General features: G+C 56.6%; 1 protein-coding gene across 6 annotated transcripts; it reads left to right on the forward strand.

Annotated features, from left to right (window-relative positions):
• Positions 1 to 5,005: 5,005 nt before the first annotated feature.
• Positions 5,006 to 22,989, forward strand: TP53I11 (tumor protein p53 inducible protein 11). 6 transcript variants are annotated; one of them, XM_019659970.1, is made up of 10 exons: positions 5,008 to 5,280; positions 9,266 to 9,429; positions 10,227 to 10,371; positions 16,152 to 16,231; positions 16,888 to 17,047; positions 17,675 to 17,733; positions 17,963 to 18,011; positions 18,390 to 18,486; positions 19,862 to 19,963; positions 20,464 to 22,989. In XM_019659970.1, exons 5-10 carry the CDS (start codon positions 16,919 to 16,921, stop codon positions 20,595 to 20,597), a joined length of 570 nt encoding a protein of 189 aa, XP_019515515.1. In that variant the 5' UTR covers positions 5,008 to 5,280; positions 9,266 to 9,429; positions 10,227 to 10,371; positions 16,152 to 16,231; positions 16,888 to 16,918; the 3' UTR covers positions 20,598 to 22,989. The 6 variants fall into 6 exon arrangements, with proteins under 6 accessions (XP_019515518.1, XP_019515515.1, XP_019515516.1 ...); XM_019659971.1 differs by lacking the exon at positions 10,227 to 10,371; XM_019659973.1 differs by lacking the exons at positions 9,266 to 9,429; positions 10,227 to 10,371 and having other exon boundaries at positions 5,006 to 5,280; positions 16,152 to 16,235; positions 20,464 to 22,895.
• The last annotated feature ends 100 nt before the right edge of the window (positions 22,990 to 23,089 follow it).

Raw genomic sequence — 23,089 nt, forward strand, 5'->3', positions numbered from 1 at the left:
ACAGCCATGGCATGCCCTTGGCACCATCTTCCGGGTGGACACTAGCACCCCAGCTACAGTGCTGCCTGTGCCAAGCCCCTTCCCCAGGCCCCTAATGTTGAAAGCACACAGTACTTTCCACTTTGTCAACAGCATCTTGGCACTTTGACTCCCACTGGGGAAACTGAGGCAACAACTGATTCATGGTGCTTATAAAGACCACTTGTGGGGTACAAGGGGGAAAAAAAAGTGGGCTTTGGCACTGAGGATTTCAGGGACTGGAGTTCTTCGTGCATGAAGCCAGGCTTTCTGGGTCTCAGGTCCCCATTTGTAAGATGGGCCACCTCATAGATTGCCTTGAGTTTGGTATGAAAGTCACCCATCTGGCATCCAGAAGTTGCTGAACGTGTTGATCTTTCTCACTCCTCCAAGTTAGAATGAGGGTGGGGCAAGGAGGGGCGGTGGTGAATGGGGGAGGGGAAGCCCTGGCTTAGCCTCCAGGGTCCCAAGGGACAGGGGATCTGCCTCTGGGGGCTCCTTTGTCCCATGCACAGGGCTGCACCCCGCCACGCAGGGGTTAACCCTCTTCCGGGCCTGGGAGGGAGAAGCGTGCAGGATAAGGCGGGCCAGGACTCCTAGGCTGGTGCCCCCTTCCCCGTCTGCCCCACAACCTCGGAGCCCCTGCACCCCGGAGCGCAGCCTCCCCGCCGCTGGAGCCCCCAGCCCACCTTCAGTACGCGGACACGGGCGCTCAGGGCCTCTGGCGCCCTGGCCCTCAGCTCTTTCACGGAGCAATTACATAATGATACCTCGCGGCGGGGCCGCCGCCTTTATTATTGCAATCCGCCTCGGCAGCGACCCGCGGGTATTAATAAAAACGATCCCTCAAAGCGCCAGGCTGGGCTTTATTTATGTAGATTTGGGTTGGGGCACCTCTAAGGGAATAATAAACAAACACCACCTGCCCCCGCTCCTGGGAAAGGGGGAGGGAGCCAGCGCCCCGTCTCAGCCCCTCCCCCTCTCCCTCCCTACCTGAGTCGGTAGTCTGATCCTGAGAACGCAAACAAAAAAACTCCAGAACCAAAACCTGTGGGTTCTGGGTCCATCTCTTCCACTTCCCTGATGGGTGCTACCTGGCAAAGGGAGACTAGTTACCCTTACCTGTAGAATGAGCCAATCATACCATTTTCAATGAGAGAATCTAGGAATCTGCTTTGCAAACGTTGAAACAATGGCTCTCAAACTTTAGCTCCTATCAGAATCTCCTAAAGGGCATGTTGAAACTCTCCAGCCACTCCCTTTCTCCAAAGTTTCTGATTCTGTAGTCTTACTGTAGGCCTGAAAATTTGCATTGCTAACATGTTCCCTGTAACCACACTGAGAGCCATTGCTCCAAAGCGGTTTTATGAATTACAATCTGTTGGCACAGGTAACACCCTGTTGTTTGAGAGCTTCTGGACTCTCAGCCTGAGGCTGTTGTTTGGCTTACAAGTATCAGCTGTGCCCAAAGGAATACTCTATATTTTATCTTGAGCTGTGGAAGCTGTCCCCCTCACACCAGCACAGAGCAATGGGTGTCTTCAGCCTAGGATACAGGGTCCCCAGATCATCCCCTGGCTCTCCTGGCTGGTGCAGGATGGCTTTCCTACAGACAGCCACACGCACGCCTCTCCATCCCCACTCACTTTCATTTCCATATGTTCATTCATTCTTTGAGTCAATGAACATTTATGGAATGCTTACTGTGAACCAGGCCCTGAGTTCAGGACTTACACTTAATCCACCAAGTACCCTGTCCGTCATCATGATTTCCCTCTTTTCATTGGACAGATAAAAAAACTGAGGCTCAGAGAGGTTGAGACACTTGCCTAAGGCCACAGAGCTAGTTATCCGGGACTAGGGCCTTGACTCTAAATGCAGGATGGTCTAAATGCCAAGTCCTGCTCTCACCTGTCCCCTTGAGCCTTGCCCCCATTGGAAGCAGGAACTGGCTTGTTGTGGTCCTCTGGCACCTGAGCTGTCATGTCCTTCCTTTGGGAAGGGCTGAACCATATGGCTTCCACCCCATCCTGGCGTCTCTCCCCGAGGTGAGGAGCTGCTTGGCATTCTGTGGTCCTGGAGCAGCAGCAGCGGCAGTGAGCAGTGGGATGATTCACAGGAAGGAGGGTAGCCATGGAGGAGTGGGGTGAAGGGAAGGGAAGGAGGTCTGGATAGTGTGGGGGAGGCCTGCCTCAGAGTTGCTGAGCTCCCAGCTGCTCCTCCCGGTTCCCAGAACTGTGCTCAACCTGTGGTCACTAGGGGTAGAAGGGAAAGCCCCAGAGGTCTGCTTACCAAGTAGGCTCCAAGGGAAGGAAGCTCTAGAAGGAAGTGAGGAGAACCAGGAAGGGGAGCCAGCAGGCGTTATGAAAGCCCAGCCCTCCTGCCTCACTCCCTGGGACAGTGGCCCTTTTATCTTTGGCCCAAATGGTACTCCTGTGGCAGCTTCAACCACCCTGGCTTGACAACTCTCACCCCAGAGTTACCTTTTACGGTTTACAAAGCACCAGCGTCTCCCGAGGCCCTCTTCCTTCCTCCTTCTTCTGGACTGCTTACTAATATCAGCAACAATCATTTACTATGTGCCTGCTCCCTGCTTTATGTGCACCCTCTCTGTTAAACTCCCAATAAGCCCCAGGAGGTAAGCTCCACTACTATCCCCATTTTAGACCAGGACACTGAGGCTTAGAGTAATGAAAGCACTGACCCATAGCCCCATAACTTGGATTTGAACCCAGGTCCATCAGCCCCAAAATCCCTCAACCACAAGGGTCTCTGACAACATCCTCTTCTTCTACGTGCCCTCCATCCTCAGGATGTGGGTCACTGCAGAGACCTCCCTCCAGGTCCTGGCCTCAAGGCTAGGGCCAACATCCCGCCCCTTAGGCCCTCTCCTGCACCTCCCAGGTGCCAAAACTAGGCCCACTGCTGGCACCTTTTAAGTCCAATTGCATTTGCATTTTTCCCAGGGGAATTCACAATCCCTAAGGGGTTTCTGGCCACAGACATTGGCGTTCCTTGTGTCCATGTCACCTTCCAGCACCCACCTGCACAGGCACACATATGGGCACACTAACTCACACCAGGACCCTGAGGAGGTGAGGCCGCCCCTGCTGAGGGGAACCAAGGCAGATGGAGGCCTAGCTGCTCCCACGCTCCTGTGGGAGGCTGGAGGGGAGTGACCCTCCCCCAGCTGGCCTTCTTGGCTCCATTCCCCCTTCCTGGGGTTTTGAGGGAAACATTTCACAATAATGAGAATCATAATAATAATGATAATAACTGGAATCAGCCTTTCCAATTGGCAAAGTTTTCTCATCTAATCTTCTCACTTGACTCTCACAAGCTCTGAGAAGCAGGTGTTTTTATAGTTCCATGTTTCAGGTGCAGCAGAGGGTCACATAGCTAGTTAGAAGCAGGGCCAGGGTCGTAACCCCCTTCTTAAGCCCTCTCTGTTAAGGTTCCTTCTCCTGCACCCTAAATAATGACACCTCGTTGTTACCATGTGCCCAGCACCTATTCTTGCCTAGATTTGGGATGAATTCTAGGAATGTCAGTTTTAATCCTCGCAATAGCCCGGCGAGGTGAACCTTTTTATGCTGCACGTAAACATGAGGTAACTCAGAAAGACGAAGGGCAGAAGGGCTGTCTAAGGAATGTTCCTGAATTAGATGCACTTCACTTTAGAAAAGTGTATAGGAAGGAAGAGAACAGAGCGTCTAATGGGCTCTTTAGGGAAAGTGGCTGCTGGGGGGAGGGTGATGGGTATCATCTCCTCCTTTCACTCTGGCCCCCCAAGCACTCTGCCTTTATTGTGAGCTGTTTCTTCTGTTGCTATCTGTGTGTGCCCAAGGCCGTGATCACCAAAAGGCTGGACCTGGATTTGAACCTGGGCAGTCTGATTCCAGAGCCTGCTCGATTCACCTTTAAGGAACTACTGCAGAAAGAGCTCAGACCTAGAGTCAAAATGCCCACCTAGCTAGATGCCTGGGGCACCACTCGCCTCTCTCTGGGCCATGCACTTGTCTTGTGAAATATAGCATGTCAGCAACCTTCCTCTTCCCTCCACCCCCACCCCCAATTTGTGACCATTAGACAAGATGAAGAGATGCAGGCGGTTTTCTAGGGAGGGTGAAGCGGGGATGGGAGTTGGGTCGAGCACATTCCTGCTCACAGGGGGCTGAAATGGTTCCAGAATCTGGGGGGAGAGAGGTTGTTTATTGGAGCCTGGTTCTTCTAGGTTGAAAGGCTCCCAGAGAGCCTCCAGAACTCCCAAACCCCATTCTTACCCACCTTTCCACCAATCTAACAACTGTGCCTCCCCCACCTCCACATGTCCATGAGCCCCAGATAAGATCTTAGTCAGTGACAGTGCAATTTACAGCAACATAGCTGAGGCTGGGTGGAGGATGAAGGGGTGTGTGTGTGTGTGTGTGTGTGGGTGGGTGTATGGTGGTGTCATGTTATTTGGCAAAGTCACGCCTACGTAGTCGGGGGAGAGAAGGGTAGGCCTGGGCTGGAAGCCAGAAGGCTAAACAAAATCAAACGTTCATGACAGCCATCTGTAAAATGGGATTGATCACCCCGACCTCATAGGTGATTGTGAGAATCAAACGAGTGAATACCTGTCACTCCTTGAGCGCAAGGGGCTTGTTACTGAGTGGAGGGCGCTCAGCAGGTGACCACTGTAATCGTGTTACTACACACTTGAGTGTCTAACCAGCCAAGCAGTCCCTTCCATTTTAGACACTGGCCTAGGCCCAGGGATTACACCAAAGGTATCTAAGACAGTGTGGTTTGCCAAACTATGGGAGTGTTCAGAGTCTCACAAAAGGGACAGTCTTCAGAACTTGCCAAGAAAGTCTTCCTGGGCGGCGCGGGCCTGGAGTTTTGATTCCCAAGCGCCTTCTCCCGGGGCGTGAGCGCGCCCCCCGCCGGCGGTCTCTAGGAAAGCCTCAGCAGGGGAGCCCGGAGCCCAGTTCCCCCCAACCCCTCTCTCCCGCCCGCCCCGGCGGCCACCCTCGGGGGCGAGGCAGCCCGGCGCGTGGGAGGGGACGGCGCGCCATTGGCTTCTACGCGGCACTGAGAGGAGGGACCAGCGCGGGACGCCAGACTCGGGCATACTCCGGCCACGGTGGGTGCCGCGCGCAGTCCAGCCCGGCCCTGCCCTGTCCTGCCCGGCGCTGGGAACGCGATGTGAGCGCCGGAGGGCCGGAGGTTCCCCAGCACGCCAGCTCCGCGCAGCCGGCGCCAGCATGCGCTAGGAACGTGAGTTCTGCTCCCCGCCGCCGCTTCGGAACCTCGCACTTTCCCCTCCCGCCGCCGGCCGGCCGGTGTCTGCGCAGCGCAGCCCAGCGGCGCTCCTGCGGCCGCAAGGACCGCAGGGGACAGTGAGGACCCCGTGCGCACAAGCTGGGCGCTCCAGGACCTCTTGGCACCGGTGGATTCGGCCGGGACCCCAGGGGTCCCCTCCCCGGCTCTGCAAGGCGCGTTTCCGAAGCCCTTCTGTTCCTCCATTCGCGTTCTCCGCGCGTTGCCCTTCCCTCTGACTCGGTTTCCCTCTCCCCGGCGTTGTCCCTCCGCCGTCTCCTCCCTCTTGGACTGTTTATCTTGCCCTCAGCCCTCCCGGGCTCGCGTTCTCTGCTTCGAAGCAAGAGAAACGGAGCGAAAAGCAGTTTCTCTCTCGCTGGGGTCTGACTGTCGCCGCGCTTGGTTGTCTGTCCCCTCCCCCTCCATCTCTGCCCCCGCTCCCCTTCTCCCCCCCCTCCCCCCTTCCCCGCCATTGTTCCCCTGTCCGGGGAGTGCGCTGCACAAACTTGCGAGTCCCTTTCTCCCCTCGTCGCCCCCGCTGGGCCGCGGACCGAGGTGTCGGAGTTCCCGCAGCCCACAAGTCTGGAACGACCTTTTGGTTTGGGGGGGCCGTGGGGGCGGGGATGCTGGGCTAGAATCCGGGGGCGCCCAACAGCCCAGAGTTCCCCGCCTGGGGTCTTGGAAAGCGGTGAGTGGCTGAATGTAGATAAAGGACACATTGGCGCGGGGAGGAACAAGACTGGGGAGACCCCAGTCTTCAGGCTGGTTGGGAGGGTGGGGGAGCAGGCAGAAATGGAAGCCGCGCCTAAGCCCCAGTTGTTGGGGGCGGGGTAGGGGAAGCACAGGTGGAGACATACGCCCCCCACTCTGCCCCAAGTCACGCGCGCAGCAGGAATGGGGTGGTGGTGGGCAACTGGCCTGGCGCAGGATGGGCTGGGGCTCCCGGCCATCGGCAAAAAGCTCGCCCTCACCCTGGGGGTCTCTAAAGGAACCACCAGAACGCCGCGCCCACCCCTGGCGCGCCCAGCAGGTTCTGGCGCTCGCTTTGCGTCTCCTCGCACCACCGTTCACGCCCCCACCCAGTCCCCGGCTCCCACCGCCGCCTCGCAGTGGGAGGGGAGCGGGTTTCTCCGCGGGAACGTTGGCGGCGGGGGCCAGGAGCGAGGCGGAGGCGGAAAACCCGGAGGTTCATCCTAAGCCAAGGCTGCTCGGCAGTTCCTGGTTGATTTCCTTCAAACAAACTTTTCCTGGTGGGGCGGTCCAGCGGGATGAAGGTCGCTGGGCTGCAGGGATGCCCACCTCCGTCCCTGGCGGCCTGTCTTCCTGCAGCCCGCAAATCCTTGGGACACTGGAGGTGGGGTGGGGGCGGTTGTTGGAGTCAGGAGGGGGCACTGACCGTTCCTTAGCCAAAGCTCCACACTCAGCCCAGGAGGAAAGATTTTTCTTTTTGGGTTATTGGGAAATAAGGTACTGTCTCTTCTCCATGTCTCTGGTATCCCATCTGAAACATGGGCGGTCTGGTCTTTGAGGCCCCCTCTGGCCCCAATATCCTGGGAGTCAGCTGCCCTGGCTTCTCCTTTTCCACCCATATGCTGTCAGCTTAATCATCCCTTCCAAATTTGGAGCGGAGGGCTGAGGCCCAAAGCCCTTTACCCATATCTGGCTGTGAACACCTGCTGGATCCACTGCTCAGGCTCCCCCTCTGCAGGCCTCTGCCCCAGGCTAACCCCCCCACCTCCACTCAGCTGCCTTCCCTTCCCCAAGATCTTGTGTTAGACCCCTATACTGTACTGGAGAAAGGGTCTGCCCCTCTGGGGGTAGGAGGGGGAATGCAATTATATCCCACACTGTCCTGTTCTTTACTTTCCCTCGCTGAACAAAATGTGAGCTCTCCACCAAAAATGAGTTCGTGAACAAAGTGCCCGGCACAGTTCCAGGCACTGGGAGACAGCTTTGAACAAAATACAGATTCTTTCCCTCATGGAGCTGCCACTTAAAGTGGGGAAGGGCAAATAATAAAATCAATAAGCAAATTATGTAGTGTATTGGGAGGTAAAGAGGAAAAGTTGAGTGTCAAGGCCAGGGGTGAGATGGCCATTTTAAATAGGGTGGTCAGGGAGGCCTCCCTGAGGAGGTAGGTGACGACTTTAGAGCCAAGGCTTTGAGGGAGTGAGCTGTGGAGATAGCCTCAGGAAGTAAAGATCCTGCAGAGAACAGCTTGTGCAAAGGCCCTGGGGCTGGAATGTGCCAACTGTGTTTGAGGAAAGGTTCTTACCTTTGCAACGTGCCAGTGCAAGGAGGGTAGAGTGAGGCTGTGGGGAAGATAGGAGGCAGGACTGGCTGAGAAGGGAGGGAGCCTCCCCATTTCACACATGAGAGAAGTGGTGCCCAGAAACAGCATATAAGTCACCCCAGAACATGTATTACAAGAGAGGCAGCTGCAAGGCAGGGTACCTAATATTCTGACTTCTGGCCCACAATACTTTCCCTTTACCCTGTAGCTCAACCGTTCATTCACAGCGCTGGTTGTGTCCCTCCCAGGTCCAGGCCTGGCCAAGAACCGGGGACATAAGGGGAACCACCCAGGCTTAGTAACCCAAGGGACTCCATATCTCTACAGCCCCTTGCCAGCCCCCTCCTCAGTTTCTCCCTGCCCACCGTATTGTTAGTGCACTTGGGGCAGCATCTTCCTCCTGACCCAGAGTGACCCTTGTTCTGGAAGGGGACCTGTTCTGAAGCTGGTGTGGCCAAGGGGGAAACTGAGGCAAAGAATGGCCTCTCCTAGTCTGAGAATAACAGCAACATGATTATGGAGCATTCACTAGGAAGCATGTACTTTTGTAGGTGTTTTTTTTTAATCTTCTCATTGGTGAGAGGTAGGTGTCATTATTACACCCATTTAACAGATGAGGAAACTGAGGCCCAGAAAGGCGGTGTCACTGGCCCAAGGCCATGCAGCTAACAAGTGTGTAGGGCCAGAATTAAACACAGGCCTTTTGAGTTGTGACCTCCTTTAAACACTTTAAGCCAGAGCCCCAAACCCTGGAAGAGATGGTCAGTCCTGGACTGTGGTTCTGGCCCACCAGCGTCCTGGGAAAAGTACAGGGACCCTTCTGCCTGCCTCCCCCAACCCATCCAGAAGGCAAATCACCACTTGCTTCTGAAGAAGTTGCCTCAAAATGGTGATGCATCCCTTCAAGGAATCTCCCCTCCTTCTCTCCTCTCTTCCCACTCTGAGTTCCTGAGCATCTACAGGGGCGGGGGGAGGTGGGAGAGGAGGGGGATGTGTCCACGGCCTTCTCAGAAGAGTTCTGGCAGCATGAGATCCGGAAGCAAGGCTGTCCTGAGGACCGTGGCCCCCTGGGAATACACAAGCACCAGCTGCCTCTGAGGTCCCTGACATGGTCACTGGGCCAAGGGAGAGCCTGGCCCACTCCTGGCCTGAAAAGGACAGGAATTCTCCATGTGCTCTGCTCTTTGTGAGTGACAGTAGGAACAGGGAAAACTCTCTCAGTGACTCCTGAGTGGTGACGATGACTGCCCCCCACCCCCTTTACACTCAGCAGCAGTTTTAGACCCCTGGCTGAGGTCTCCAGGGATGTCCCCTCCTGGCCCTCTGCCCTGCCCGACCCTTCCCTGTCTCCAACACAGCAGGCAATGTTTATTTTTTGTTCCTGACACTTTGGAGATACTTGTTTGTGATGAAAGTTTGGGCTTTCCGCTGCCTTTCTGGAAATTAGGTGCCTTCAAAAGATGAGCGCTAGTAGAGAGAAAAAATATGCGTGTCCCTGTCCCTGGAGGCAGTGAGAGGGGTGATGGGACCTGTAGCCCCCGGCAGCTGGAGCTAGGACCTTTCGGGCAGCTAGAGTGTGGCTAGTGGACCGCAGGGTATGGAAGCTAAATCATGAATGTCATAGCCGGGACCACACTCCCATTTTTTCAGATGAGGAAACTGAGTCCCAAAGTCCTGCCCTGGCTATCTGTGATGGGAGAATCTGCCGGTGACCTCAGCTGGCCTGTCTCAGCCCAGTGACTCAGGGCTCCCCCAACAGCCAGCCTTCCAGCTTCAGGGAGAACCCTCAGCTGCCAGCTCCCCTGTTCCTGGAGGTTTGTGAAATGGGGCGTGGCATCCCTTTCTTGACTACAGAGCTTTGTTGCAGGATTGGCATCATGCGCCCTCCTCTCCCTGCCAGCTCTACTCTGTCATCCTTGCCCTTTGCAGCAGCGTGGACACTGAGCCCCAGGTGATGGTGGGAGGTGACAGAGATGGATGATGCAGCCCCGCCCGCCACGGGCTCACCGGCTACTTGGGAGACAAGGCTGATGAAGGCTGGCCTGGCCTTGAGAATAACTACCCTCTCCAGGGACACACTGCAAGGAAGCCCTGCTGCATGGCAGCCTGGCCTCGGCGTCCTCCCTTAGCCTGTGGGCCCTGAGACCCCATCCCCAACCACCTGCACCCAGAGGCTGCTGTGATAACGTCAGGGATGTGTCCATCAAGCCTCCTTTGTGTCCTGTGACTTAATTTAGCTCTAACCCACCCACAACCTAGTAAGCCAGGTATTCTCACCCCCATTTATAATGAAGGAGTGGAGAGGGTCATCTGCCCAGAGGCACAGGGCTAGTAATGCACAGCCAAGGTGTGAACACAAATCCCTTTAGGCACCCCCAAGATTCATTCTGCCTGAGGGCCCAGGTGGTGGGTGATGGGTTGCCCCAGGAAAGGACCACAGGGTGGATGGTGTAGGCTCTGGCTGCCTGTTGGGGTTTCCCTGCCTCGCCTTCTCCCTGGCCAGGGACCTGAGTCTCTCACTGCCCCCTACCCCCTGGTGGTGCCCTGCCCCAAACTCCATTTCCAGCTATTTTGCACAAATGTGATAACAGAACAATGGGTCTCCCTGCAGATTTTCCCAGGTCCTGCTGGAGTCATAGGCTTTCACCCAAGGGAGGCTGGACCCCAGGGAGGAGTTCCGATGCTGGACACTCACCAGGGACTTTCAAGGGGAGATGCAATGGGGAAGACGGCTTAGAGCTTTGTTGTTTTTGGAGGTCAGTCTCACCAAACAATCTCACCCTGCCATCCCTCCCACACATACACACACGCACACCCCCACCTCCCGCCTCCTCTCAGGATGTCCAGTTAAAGCACAGTTAATTTGCTTTGAATGTCAGCTCTGCCACTCATTCCAAGAGACAGTTGAATAAGTTACTTGGACCTTAGTTTCTTCATCTGTAAAATTAGGGTGATAAATACGGCCAATGTCATGGGGTTGTGGTGGGGTTACAGGGAATTCCTGCTCTTAGAAGTATTTCTCCCCAACCTCCAGCCCCGAGGTGGATGCCCCTGGGGGCAGTTCTCCCTATCAGAGGGGGAGGGACAGGTGCGATGCCCCTCCTGCAGAGGGTCTTGTTTGGAAAGGAAGTGGTTCTTGGCTGCGAGAGAGACTGGGCAGCAGTGACTGCCCCCTGAACCACAGGCGGGTGTTCTGGGTCCCCGGCCTCTTCCTTTCCTTCCCCCTTCCCCTGCCAGTCAGGTTCCATGACAGGGACAGCTCTGCAGTCCATCCGTTTCTATGGAAACCAGGCTTCCAGGGAAGTCTGCAGGGGGTTGGGAGGGGTCCTCTGGGATGGGCGTGAGAATGATGCCCCCCGGCCCCATCTGCTCAGCTTCTAGAACAGGGCTGCATTAGTCCCATAATCTTGCTAACTGCCGTCCTTGCTAACTGCACATACCAGGTGACTGGCCCCTCCACTGCCTTTTCTCGGTATGTCTCATCACAACCCTCTGAGCTAAGAAGTAGTAGTGTGGTTTCACCAAGGAGGAAATAGAGGCGCAGAGAGGTTAAGAAACTTTCCTGAGGTCACAGCACAATTAAGATAAAGCATTGGGGTTTCAGCCCAAGTTTACCAATCGTTAAGTATATACTCCCCACCCCCCCAAAACACACACACACACACACACACACACACACACACACACACACACACACTCTATCATCAACCTCTGACACTTTCACCCCCGATGAGCCTCTCCCTGCCTGCCTGGTTCAGTTTCTGGGCGCTTTGCTTGGCCTCTGCCCAGTCCTGGACCCTCTGTCTTGCTGCCACTGGGAGCTTTTTGGGGGTGTTCTTTCCCAGCCCCTGATGTCACAGCACCTGAAGGGGTAAGGGGCTGCAAGGGGTCAGACTTTGGCCAGCAGGGGGCCTCTGGCCACAAATATTTGTTGAGTTCAGGTGCCAGGGACTGTCTCAGGCCCTGCAGAGGGAAACCTGTCCCCTTTGTGCTCACTTTCTAGTGCTGGCCTCAGCTTTGTAAGGTGGTAGGAGCGAAGCCTCACCCAGACCTCTAACTGCAGCATGTCCTGGGCACCCCATATGCCAGGACCTTTTTTGAGCGTGTTTGCAGCCTCTCCTTTTTTTTTAATTGGGGAATTGGAGGAGGGAACAGTGTTGGGGAATTGGGGAGGAGGACCAGTCAAGCTGTTGTTCTTCAGTCTTGGTTGTGGAGGGCGCCAGTCGCCATCTGGCTGCCCGTCGGCAGCTCGTGGCCTCTAAGCTCAAGGTGCTGTGTTACAATCTTAGTTGTGGGCGGGCGTAGCCACCATCCCATGCGGGAGTCGAACCAGCAGCCTTGTTGTTAAGAGCACATGCTCTATCCAGTGAACCATCTGGGCGGCAGCTCAAGGTGCCAAGTTCAGTCTTAGTTGCGGGCAGGTGTAGCCCCCCCATTGAACAGGCAGCCTTGTTGTTAAGAGCACACACACTCACCAGCTGAACCATCCTGCCACCTTTTGGCAGCTCAGCGGCACTTCAGCTCGGGTGCAGCGTCACTGGCCCATGTGGGAATCGAACTGGCGGCCCCGTGGCTCAGAGCTCTTGCTCTTAAGCCAGCTCTTAACCAACTGAGCCACTCGGCCGGTCCTCCTCAAGTCTTTAGCACCCCATGAACCACTTGCCCAAGGCCACCTGGCCAGTAGGGGGAGCCCAAACTCTAACCCAGCCCTGCCTGATTGCAAAGCCCCTTTCCTGCCCTCCTCTGCGACCAGCTCGCCTGTGGCCTGGGCAGACCCTGTCCACTCTGGGCCTTGGCTTTCTGCCCTGTGCAGTGTGTGTGTGGAGCAGGGCCTCCCCCTTGGGCCCTGCCAGATTGCACTGAGTGTGATCCTGCGTGGTCTGAGTGGATAGGGAGACCTGCTTTCCTTGCCCGACTGTCACTCATTCACCAGTGCTGATCAAGCGCCTACTGTGCTCTCAGGCCCAGTGTGGAGACTCAGATGGGCACTCCCAGCCCTGCCTTCAAATTACTGGGTCTCAGTTAGCCAACTGAGTATGACCAGGAGTATGGGCTGGAAGTGACAGTGGCCACCTACTCTGAAACCCATGAGTCTAGAAGAGGGAGGGCACTGCCCTGGGAAGACCCTCCGGCGGAGAGGCCATGCAAAGATGTGAAGAACAAGGACCGTCCAGGTTGGGGGAGCGGAGGGCAGGGAGGGCCTTGCTGGCTGGGCCGGGATTCAGAAGCGGCAACTGTTAAAAGGACAGTGACTTGCCAGCTTTGTTGGGACTGAGGTCAAAGAAGCCAGCCAGGGGCAGACTGCAGAGGGGCATGAACTCAGAGTCTGGGGGGGCTTCAAGCCACATTCTGCCTTCGTGCTTGGCAGGTCCTCCCAAGTAAGCATGTAGGTGGGGGGCGGCCTCAGGAAGCCTGGCACCTGAGGAAGCCCTGGGGCCCTTCAGATGGCAGCTGGGCCTGGGAAAGGAAGCGTGACAGCCCTGCCAGGCAGGCTTTTTCCATTGTGCATGGCTGAATGCAGAGAAGGAAGTAGCAGAGGCACAGGCCAGGCCTGTCCCAGGCGGGGCACGTTGCTGCAGGCACTGCCAGCACTCCGTCTTTATCCTCTGGCACATCTGCAAAGTGGACGTTCTCGTTACCCCCATTTCGCGGGGGCAGAAACTGAGGCTGGGAGGGATGCGGTGACTTGCCGAAAGCTCCGTAGCTGGTAAGAGGGTAGAATCAGGATTTGAATCCAGATCTTGCTGCCCCAAGGCCAGTGTCCAGCCAGATGCAGGGAGGGGAGTGGAAGGAGGCGCCCTCTGTCCTCGGGTTAAAATGGGACCAGGCCTAAAAGAAACATGTAGAGTGGCCTTGATGGGGAAGGTAGTTCAAGGGCAGATCTGAGGGGTGTGTGTGTGGGGTTTGCCTTAGGAGTGGGATATGTTTAGGGGCTGGGGGATAGAGGCGTGTTGCAGCTGCCTGCCTCCCCTCCCTGGGCTGAGTCCAGCCCTGCAGGTGAAGAAGGGATAGAAAGAACTCAGTGCTTGAGCAGTTACCTGATGGCAGTACCTGCCGATAAAGCTAGTCCCTTCTACGAGTGATGCCAGTGTCAAATGGAGTCCCTTTCTGTACCCAGCCCCGGCAGGTTGGCACTGCCACACCTCACAGCCTTTGCTTTGTGGTTCAGGCCTCAAAGTGCAGGGGAGCTTTGTGTGTTGGTGGGGAGGGGTTGTCCGGCAGAGGAAGGCAGCTGACCCTTTGAGCTGGTGTCATTGACAGCCCAGGCCTGGTGGGCTGTGGTCTGAGTGTCAGCCTTATGCCATGGGACTGAGGTCTGGGGCTCTGCCCCGTGGGGTGGAGACGTTAGGAAATGCTTGTTAGGCCCCTCTCCTGGTCCTCCCTGGCCTCTACCCAAGAGCTACTGCCACGTGGGGGAACTGGGGGGGGTGGGTGAGAGCGTCTAAGTGCCCATCTCAATTGAGCATTTTTCAGGGGCCAGGCGCTGTCCCACGCGCTTCATGGAGATTACATCTTGTATTCTCGCAACATCCGCATGATGTGGGACCCTTTACTTCCCCACCTACAGATGGGGAGACAGGCACCGAGAGATGAAGTGACGTGCCCACAGGCACACAGCTAGGAAGTCGTAGGTCTGAGATTTGAACTCAGAGTATGACATCAGCAGCTAAGCTCTTAACCATTAGGTCTTCTGGCTTTAACAGTTAGCTGGCACTTTATAAAACATTTCCTGTCAGTTATTTTGTTTCCCCTTATAGCAGCCGTAGGGGAAGAGGAAGGGTTTCCACTTGTTTGCATGTCACAGGTGAGAACACTGGGGTTCAGAGAAGCTACTCGCTCTGGTTGATGGCTGACAGATCAGCGCTCCCGCCCCACCTAGGCTGTGAGCTACTTAAGGGCAGGGGCCCTGTCCCGGCACCCCGTACCTGGCTCACAGCACATCCTCACTAAACGTGTTTTCTTCATTTAAATGTGCAGTGGCTGCACTGCGTGCTCTGACCAAGCTTCTTTTTTGCCCCGAGATCTCTAGGAGGTGGGAATTTTGGCTCCATTTCACAGATGGGGAAAACTGAGGCCCAGAGCAGTGAGGTGATGTTCCTAAGTCACACAGCCAGTAAGGACTGAGTCAGACAGCGTGGCTGGCCTGGGTGAGGATTAGAAATACGAGGAGACTGACCGTACCTGGTACCAGCCAGGCTGTGGAGGAACTGTGGGTAAATGGGTCACCACTGTGAAAATAGTCTGGCACTTTCTCCTAGAGTCAACTGTAGATTTACCATATAACCCAATATCATCCCACTCCTGGGTATTTGTTTACCTGAGAAAGGAAAATCTGTGGTCTCACAAAAGCCTGTACATGGATGTTTATAGCAGCTCTGTTCATAATCATCACACTCTGGAATCAGCCCAGTTGTCCCTCAGTGAGTGACTGGATAATGAGACTGGTACCTCTGTCCCACGGAAAACTACTCTGCGGTGAAGAGGAGTGCACTGTGACGGGCACACAGCTTGGATGAATCTCAAAGGCATTATGCTGAAAGAAAGAAGCTTGTCTCAAAAGGTTCTAGGCGATGCGATTGCATTAATACGCGTAGAACACATTTGAAAAAAAAAACACACACAAAGGAAACGATAGTGGCAGATAGCAGATCAGCAGTTGCCAGGGGTTAGAGGTGAGGGGAGGGTGTGGCTGGGACAGAGTGAGGGTGAGGCAACTGCCGCGCTCCGAGTTGGAGGTGATGGTTACACGAATTTATACATGTACTAAAATTCATATAACTACAACAAAAAAGGTCAATTTTGCTGTATGTACAAGGCCAGCGGGGAGGCCGGAAGAGGATGGGCGAGGGCCAGGCCACCAGGTGCTTCCTTTGCTGAGGGATGGGTGAGGGGGCCAGCTCTTCACTTTCTCAACAATGGCTTTTGGGCCCACCTGGCAGCAAAAGGGATGCCAGGCTGATGAGAGCTTCTATCTGGATTCGTAAGAATGGTGGCAAGTGGTGGAGGTATTGTGACAGCCCTAGGTCCCCAAGGAGCACTGCGGTGAAAGCCTGGCTGCCTGGGTGGAGCTGGGCGCCTCCCTGCCTGCTGGCATGGGGCATCAAGCTGCCTTCTGGTCACCCCGTCACCTCCGATGCCCCTGGGCGTGTGTGGGGGAGGGGAAAGCATGGCCGCCCCCATTTGACAAATGAGGGACTGGGTCAGGAAGTTGAGGAGGGCCATTGGGACAGGTGACTTCTGAACCTTGTCTGTCAATGAGGGTGGTTTTCCTGCCTTGCCAGAGAGAGGGTGGCCGGGATGCCGGAGGAGCCCAGCGCTGGTGGGGCACGCAGTGGGGTGGAGGGGACTGCCGTTACGCATCCCGTTCCTGTGGAGCCGCATTAAACTCGGTTTCCTCATCTGTGACGTGCGTGTCAATAGCACCCATGTTGCAGAGCAGAACGACGGGGATGAGAGGAGCCCAGCGCCGCCCCAGGCCAGCTTCCAGAGCCGTCGCCTCACGGCGGTTTCCACTCCTTCTCTTCTTTCTGCGTAGGTCTTGCGCTGACTGGAGGTGAGGACGGGCACGCGACTCATCTCTGTGTCTTGATTGCCCAGCACGGTGCCTGGCACACAGTAGGTGCTTAAGACCTGGCCCAGGATGGGGCTGTGGAGGGTCATGGGATGGGGGAGAGGTGGGTGGTGGGCGCCGATGACAGGGAGGGGACAGGCCTGGACGGCCACAAGCCCTGCCCGCACCCCCGGCCATCCTTCCTCTGGCTCAGCTGGGTCCCCTGGCCAACCCCCTTCCCTTCCTTTCAGTCCGGCAGGTTTGAAGGAGGTGGTCTCGGGGATATGAGGGAGGGAGAGAGGGAGGGCTTGTGGCAGCAGGAATTACCTGGGCAAACGTTCAATGGGGAGCCTGGACCCCAGGACTCAGGAACCCCTGCCCCAGGCCTGGGCACATTCTTCCTTCTTCTAAACCTTGTTTGTCTGAGTGACCCCAAGCCCTTGTTTACCCCCACCCCCCAGGAACCTTTGGGTGTGGTCTCACTCCAAATGCTTATCCAGATGAGGAAGCTGAGACCAGAAAAGGGCAGTGACTTCCCTTGTTTCGTCACGACGGGTGGGTAGGGAGCTGGGTACTGAGCCTGGGGCCTCAGATTTCTTGTCCTGTGATCCCCCCAAGGCTTCGGGGGAGGCCTCAGCAGGTCCTGGGCTGGGGTCTGGCTACCCTCTGAGGTCTGGAAGCCGGGCAGGATGCATGGCCTGAGGCCGGTGTCTCTCTGCAGCCCTTCTGCGGAGGCCGGGTGCCAGGACAAGATGGCGGCCAAGCAGCCCCCACCTCTCATGAAAAAGCACAGTCAGACGGACCTCGTGAGCCGCCTGAAGACCCGCAAGATCCTGGGTGTGGGCGGCGAGGACGACGACGGGGAGGTGCACCGCTCCAAGGTGGGCCTCAGAAGAGGGTCCCGTAGCTGGCCACACCCGGGGTCCATCCCTGAGCACCAGTTTGGGGAGGCAGGTTGCCCCCCCCCCCATTTGGGGAGAGAGGCGCTGAGGCCCATGCAGGAGCCCCAGGACTTAGCTCCTTTTTCTAGATGCTTAATGGAGATGTTAGGGAAATAATAACAAAAGTGAAAACAGATTATTACAATTAATTGCATGCTTATTATGTGCCTGTGAATTGCACCAGCTGCTTTATAAGCATTATTTAACCTTGCTAGACCTGGGAGGTGCAGATAAAGTTATTCACCCATTTTATAGACGAGGCTCTGAGAGCTTAGGTGACTTGCCTGAGGCCACACCAGTAAGTGGCAAAGCCAGGCTTCAAATCCACGGCTAGCAGAGCCCTGAGCTTTCATTCTCAGCCACCTTATTTTCAGCTTCCCATAGCTGTCAGGGAGGTAGTGAGGGGGCGGCCTCTGTGTGGCCCTCCTAGCCTGGGTGGACCTTTGGCTACGCGGAGGTTTCCAGGTGGAGCCCTGGGCATGCCAGGGGACTTTGGGGCTGGTGCATGGGCTGGGCACGTGGAGCACTGCCTCACCCTGGGTGCCTTTGACCCCTCTGTGTCCACAGATCAGCCAGGTCTTGGGCAACGAAATCAAGTTTGCCGTTCGGGAGCCTCTGGGGCTGAGGTGAGCATTTATGTGAGTGCTGGTTGGGGGCAGGGTTACGGGGAGGGGCTGTGTAAGACCCCGCCTCATCAGCCTTGTCCCTGTGGTCTTGCTCTTGATCCCATCCCATGTCACTCCCTGCCCCCAAACCAGCCATCCCTGGGCGTCTTGGCTGGAGAGGGGAGGGTCCCTCGGGGTCTGGGGGTGGCAGCAAGGGACTTGGCTGACGTTCCCCTTGATGCCTCCCCAGGGTCTGGCAGTTTGTTTCTGCTGTGCTCTTCTCTGGCATTGCCATCATGGTGAGCTCCCACTCCACCCTTGGGGAACCCTGGGCCCCTATGGGGGCTCCTCCCCTGCCTCTTCCCACATGGCCGTCATGCTGAGGTCCCATCCGTCGAGGCTCTCTGGCTGCCTCCATGTCCTGGCTCCTTACACTCACCGCACCTGCGCCTGCCTGTCCTGGAGCACCCTAGATCCCATGTCCATAGTTCTGCCTCCTTGCCCCGGGAAACCCTAGCACCTTCTGTCCTGGCATGGAGGGGTGGGGGTGGGGGCGATCAAGTCCCTGACCCTGGACTGCCCCAGGGACGCTGCCCCTGCTCCTGGGGGAAGATGTCCCGGGGACGTTTCAACAGCAAATCCCCCCCCACCCTGAGACTTCCCCCCGCTGTCCACAGGCCCTTGCCTTCCCTGACCAGCTCTATGACGCGGTCTTTGATGGAGCCCAGGTGACCAGCAAGACCCCTATCCGCCTGTATGGTGGTGCCATCCTCAGTGAGTATTGCTGGGGCAGACTCTGGGGGAGGTGATGGTCAGCTAGGGGACCAACTGGGGCTGAGGGGAGCATGGGGAGCCTTTCTTTGTGCAGGGACGCCTCTTCCGGGACCTCTCCCTTCAGTGGGTGTCTGTCTCTGCTGGGTGTATGCTGCCATCTTGTGGCCACTGGTAGAATGCACCCAGCGGACCGGGGCTCTGTCTTGGCCATCATCTGGAATACGCACTTCCTGAGCGCTTGCTGGTGTAGTGCACCGCCTCGGCATTGGGATGCAGAGATGAATGAGAACCAGGCCCCGCCCTCCAGGGCCTCACAGCTTAGAGGAGGAGGCAAAATCAACATGGTGTCTGCAAAACCCCTCGTGCCCTTGGGCATCCTATTTGAACCACTTCTGTTTCCTCTCCAATCTCAGTCACACACACTGCTCGTTAGGAAGCTGAATTACAGCTTTAGAAGCCTAGCACAGATGGCGTTCCTCTCCTCCAAAACGCTCTGTGGTTCTCTGCTGCCTGCAGAATAAAGCCCCGGCTCCTCCACCAGCATTTAGGGTCACCTGTGGGGTGTATCCAGCCTGCCTTCCCAAACCTACCTCCCCCACATCCAGCCACACTTCATGAAGCCGCACCCCCAGTTTCAGAAGGCCTCTGTGCCTTCTTGTGCCAATTGCGCTTCTACTCACCCGTCAAGGGCCAGCTCTAATACCTCTGGTGGTAGAGATTGGGATGGCTTCAAGCAATTCACCCACACAGCAGGAGAGCTGGAGTTATGGGGTTGGGCTTGTTGAAATCAAATGAGCATGTATCTGGTGTTCGGAGCCAGCAGACACTGGGCCTGGGAGAGGCTAAGTAAGTGGTTCTTCCACTGAAAATATGGTCTACCTGTCTCCCCCCTGGGGAATTCCTTGGAGTGATTTCCTTAATGGGCTCAGGTTTCCTGTCTCCAAGGAGTCCATTGTGGAAAGAAAATGTGATTGTAGGACCCAGTAGCTCATTAACTCATCGACTCCCATCAAACCCAGAATCATAACTGAACCCGACGGGGGCAGGATACCTAGAGCTCAGTTTTCCCATTTTATAGACGAAAAGACTAAGCCCCAGCGAGGGGACCTGACTTGCCCAGTGTCCCATGGTGAGTGGTAAATTACATGAACAGGCATGAGCTTATGGCCAAAGCTGCCGAGATGAACCTGGAGGGGACAAGACGGGACAGATGGACGCGTTTTAACTTGAGGAGCGTGCATGGGGGCAGGAGATGTGGAAGTCCAGGAACCTGGCTCCCTTGCTGTGTAGGGCCAAAGGGAGGGGGAACAGGCCCCTTGCCCCTGCCCCGAGGGGGTGGGTGGGTCAGGCTGTCCCATTCTTTGTCCCCACCCAGGCATCTCCCTGATCATGTGGAATGCTCTCTACACGGCTGAGAAGGTTATCATTCGATGGACGCTGCTCACGGAAGCCTGCTACTTCGCGGTCCAGTTCTTGGGTGAGTCCTAAGGTGGGCACTGAGGAAGGGAGGCTGAAGGCGGGTTGCAGGCAGGGCAGCTTTGCCCCCATCTTCCAGCTCTTGCCACTTGGGTTTCCAGGAAGTGATGGAACCTGTCTGAGGGGGAGGGACTCAGGCGGCTGTGTTTACCTGTGTGTCTGCACACCTGTGCTCACACACTTAACACGTACCTGTATCTTCCTGAATACACACCTGTGCATTTCCACAGCCTACCCCCCACGTGCGTCTGCAGCCTCGCACACCCCAGCAGAGGTGTGACAGCGCGCACTGGTTTTGTCCACATGCCCCAGTCCTTGTCATGTGGGAGACATCAGAACAGATATGTCTGTGGGGTCAGACAGCTGTCAGGACCCCCAGCTCAGGGCAGAGCCAGCGAGGCGGTCACCCCAGGGCTCCCGGATCAGCAAGCCATCCTGTGGTGGGGGTGAGGGCACATGCCTCTGCTGACCTCTGTCCCCTCCTGGCCTTTTCTTCCACAGTGGTCACTGCCACGCTAGCCGAGACGGGCCTCATGACCTTGGGGATCGTACTGCTCCTGGCTAGCCGTCTCCTTTTTGTCGCCATCAGCGTTTACTACTATTACCAAGTCGGCCGAAAACCCAAGAAAATTTAGCTGCCCGCGGGGCCGGGGGCCCCTCTGGGGGCAGGGCGGCCCTGGGCCTCAGTTTCTCTCTGGTTCATGGAAAACAGGAAGGACCCTGCCCTGCCCCAGGCAGACAGGGGTGGCCACCTTCCTTTCCTCCTGGGCACTCCCCAAATGCTGTGATCTTCTGAGCTTTCAGGTTTGGAGAGGGACGGGGCCTCTGCACCCCTGTTCTTTGCCCCACATAGTGACACCTCCTTTTCTTGGGCCTCTTGGCCCCTGGACCCCCTGGACAGACACTGCCTGAAGAGCCTGCATCACGGGGTATGGGGCGGAGGTGGGGCTGCTGCCCTTTCGGCTGGGAGACTTCTTCTGAGAGAGGCTGTGGGCTGCCTCCTTGTCCTTCTCTTACACCCCCGGCCAATTTAGTTCCCAAGCAGCTGAACGTGGCATCTGTCTATGCCTGGAAAACCCGAGGACTTGACCCTATGCTCCCACTCCTTGTGGTGGGCTCTCCCTACGGGTGGGGGTCCCCTCCACCCCCAAACAGACACACCTTCCCTCTGCACAACCTAGCAGCAGCTGACAGGCAGCGGTGGCTGTCTTGAGCTCTCACTTCCCTTTCAGGCTTCCTGTGAGGTAGCAGAGCCCTGTTCTGGCCACCATGGCTCTCTTGGGGGTCTCACTCAAGGCTGTGCTGCCTCCATCCCAACTCCTGCAGGCCTCTAGGAACCCTCTTCCCCCAATTGGCCTGGGTCCAGAGACTGCCAGCGGCCTCACCCACAGGCTGGCCCTGACAGATGGACGCACAGATAACCTTGGAGGCTACTAGAAGTGATGGGGTTTGGGGATGATGAAAGAAGCAGCGGCCTTTCCTTGTCCCGTGGCATGTTCTGCAGGGTCTGACGTTCACCTGGCTTAGCCCCCTCACCACCCTCCCCTACTCCCCAGGGTGTTGCCCTCTGGACCTCTAGCCTGGCTGCCCCCCAAGCCCTGATGGGGTAGGACTGGGTACCCTTCAAACTCAGCAGGGGAAACGGAATATTTCAGCAGGCTACCTCCTTTCATTACCTCCACCCCGATGCCCTGGAGAAGGCCGACAGCTGGCACCCTCAGAGCTGGAGACCCCGTGCAGGCCCACAAGCTTGCGGGTCCCCCATTAGTCCTTCCTCCTAATACTGTCTTTCCCTCCAGGACACCAGTCTGCACACCAGGGATGTCAGCCCCTGTTCTGGGGTCAGGTGTGGAGAGAAGCAGCCTAGGTCCCAGTCTTGCTTCCTGTCTTGGAATACGAGTGTTTTAAGGGGTGAGATAGTCTGGAGGTGCAGCCCAGCTCTGGCTACTGCCACGTGGGCCTGTGTCTGGGAACCTTACCCTGCCCACTCTGGGCCTCCCACTGCCCTCTCCTGTGCTCAGCTGTCACTGCAGCCACATGTCTAGTGCCAGCAGCATGGTGGCACCACCACTGGTACACAGCTGAGGAGAGGCCCAGCGGGTCGGGTGCCTAAGGCTGTGCTGCTGGTAACCGGGGCTGAACGGGAAGGAACCTGGACACCAAGGAAGAGCCTGCTCTTTCCTGGCATCTGTCTCTTGCCACTGGAGTTTGTTCCTGTCCTCAGGGAGAGCCCTGGGCAGGTCGGGAGCCCACCTCTGCCTTTGGGAGGAAGTCTTGGTGGCTGGCGGGCAGTTCTGCAGGCTAAGGCCACTTCCTCCATCAGATGCATACCTGTTAAGGTCTGGCTAGTCCTATAACAGGTGATGGGTAGTTTGGCCTAGCATCCGCTGGGCATGGCTGGTAGATCCCTCTGGAGGCAGGCAGGGAAGCGGAGGCATGAGGTCTGGAGTTGGGCCGTGCTGGGCACCTGCGGGGGCTAAGCTGGCCGGGCTTCCTCTCAGCCTTGTTCCGTGGGGTCTAGTGAGGGCCCGCTGGGATGGCGCTGTCCAGGCTCAGTGTTCTTGAAATTCTGGGCTGTTTGGGTCAACATTGCCCTGAGGCGTGGGAGGGAGGAAGTAGGGAGGATAGTAAGGAAAGGAGGAGTCCTGGTTGGGGAGGAGGCAGTGACAAAGCGGAGAGGGCCGAAGGAACGCACACATCCAGTGAGGAAGGCTCCGTGTGGGCCCAGCCCCCATCCTAAAGGTTTGGGAAGACCCAGGTTGCCCCTTCCCCGCCCCCCGTCGCCACTAGAACTTGGCATCCTCTTCCCAAGCTCCTGCCCCGGCCCCAGCCCCCCCCCAAATCAAGACCAACTTTCTTCACGGTCACTATTTATTCTTCGTTCCTTTTTCTTTTTGTAAGAAATGGTCACAAAAACCAGTGCAAAACCATCAGTGTGGGTGTCCTGTTTTATATTACAAAAACTCTTGATATATAATATAAAAAGGGGGGCTCACAGGAAATAAACATGATAAATTAGCTCTGCTATCTACTGCAAGGAACATTTACATTTTTTTTCAAAATAGACTTTCGACATAGGGCCCAAGGGGGAAGGGAAGAGGGGGCTTTTGGGAAGATGGGGTGCTGG

The sequence above is a fragment of the Hipposideros armiger genome, unplaced genomic scaffold, assembly GCF_001890085.2.
Source record: "Hipposideros armiger isolate ML-2016 unplaced genomic scaffold, ASM189008v1 scaffold_309, whole genome shotgun sequence".
NCBI lineage: Eukaryota > Metazoa > Chordata > Mammalia > Chiroptera > Hipposideridae > Hipposideros > Hipposideros armiger.

What these genes read in the sequence shown, in the direction of transcription:
- TP53I11 (XM_019659973.1), top strand. Translation starts at nt 16,919, where the DNA reads ATGGCGGCCAAGCAGCCCCCACCTCTCATGAAAAAGCACAGTCAGACG. An exon ending in CGGGAGCCTCTGGGGCTGAG is followed by an intron (nt 17,734 to 17,962) that starts GTGAGCATTTAT and finishes ATGCCTCCCCAG; the next exon opens with GGTCTGGCAGTTTGTTTCTG. An exon ending in GTATGGTGGTGCCATCCTCA is followed by an intron (nt 18,487 to 19,861) that starts GTGAGTATTGCT and finishes GTCCCCACCCAG; the next exon opens with GCATCTCCCTGATCATGTGG.